The 1,203-nt window shown below is 45.6% G+C and overlaps 1 protein-coding gene across 3 annotated transcripts in view; it reads right to left on the bottom strand.

Moving 5' to 3' along the window:
- Positions 1–1,203, bottom strand: part of LOC116699510 (neurocan core protein) — a 49,912-nt gene that overhangs the window by 21,624 nt on the left and 27,085 nt on the right. For all 3 annotated transcript variants that reach the window (XM_032532142.1, XM_032532143.1, XM_032532144.1), the window contains 3 exons: positions 650–793; positions 482–571; positions 247–404 (listed from right to left, as the gene is read on the bottom strand). In XM_032532142.1, coding sequence (XP_032388033.1) covers positions 247–404; positions 482–571; positions 650–793 — 392 coding nt within the window. The remainder of the gene's footprint in view (positions 1–246; positions 405–481; positions 572–649; positions 794–1,203) is intronic.

Raw genomic sequence — 1,203 nt, 5'->3', positions numbered from 1 at the left:
TCCTTTAATTTTAGTCGAAATAATTCCTAATTTCTGCTTTTCTAACTCAAATATTAGGTATAATTTCTTAGAAATGAGGTTTGTTGACCATAAATTACAAAAATAACTGTGAAACTAAAGATAAAAAGTTAGTGTTACGTAGGGTTAAACGTAAAAAAAGGGACAAACATAGAAAAAAAGGGACAAAAACATAAGAAAAAGTTCTAAACATTGATTAAAAAGTGTCAACAAAAGGGTTAAACCAACCTTCTTGTCAGCAGGAGTAGGGTGGACCGGCGGGCGGAGAAACTTCTCTGAGTCGGGGCCAGGCTCCAGTGGCTCTCCCCAGTCTAAGAGGCTCTGTCCTGGGATTAGCTGGAGGGTCACAAATGACCCTGAAGACTCTGAAGACCAGGGGTCTGCGGCTGAGGACGCAATCAGTTGGATTATTATCACAGCTCTACATTTCCTAATCAAGTCAATACTTGAAAATCAGCCTTACAAGTATCAGGGCTGTAAAGGGAGGCCTCCTTTTCTAGGTCAACCAATCCGGTCCAGTTTGAAAGGGAACCATCGCTGCCGTCAGAGAGCCCTGCAAGGACGGTTGACACTTTAAATATCAGCTGGTTCATGCTGCCACAAATCTGCTTATCATAGACAAATGTAAAACCTCTGGCGGTGGTGGCTTGCTGTGTAGTCCCGTCACTGCTGCCCGTCCCTGCAGAGTCAGCATCACCTGAGCCTGTGAGGTAGCTCCAGGGCTTCCACAGGGAGGTGTAGATCTCAGAGATGGAGCCGGAATTCTTCACTTTACCTGGGAAACAAGTTGAAGAGAGAAATCAGCTGATGTCAGTCAACACAGGGAACCAAGGCTGGGCATCTAGATTAGGGTGACCAGACGTCCCCGGTTTCCGGGGACAGTCCCCGATTTTGGCTACCTGTCCCCGGCTGGATCTGTCCCCGGAAATGTCCCCGGTTTTCACTGTGACTGACAGACCCGAAATTGGAATGAAAGAAAGAAAAAACTGACAAAACGTAGCCGATAATCGCACACCCAACACACGCAGGCTCCAGGCAGCCAGAGCCAGAGATGTTTTAGAAAGCCGTGTTTTACGATGCTAAAATCACTGATTATTTACATGGAGTCTGGTGCGTTTGGCGAACCAAATTTCGCGGACTTAAAAAGTTGTTTTAAAAAGGATCTTAATCTTTAACAGGAAGGTC

Source organism: Etheostoma spectabile, chromosome 12 (genome assembly GCF_008692095.1).
Source record: "Etheostoma spectabile isolate EspeVRDwgs_2016 chromosome 12, UIUC_Espe_1.0, whole genome shotgun sequence".
Classification (NCBI taxonomy): Eukaryota; Metazoa; Chordata; class Actinopteri; order Perciformes; family Percidae; genus Etheostoma; species Etheostoma spectabile.
The sequence above is the reverse complement of the archived record's forward strand: the minus strand, read 5'-3'. Positions and strand labels throughout refer to the sequence as shown.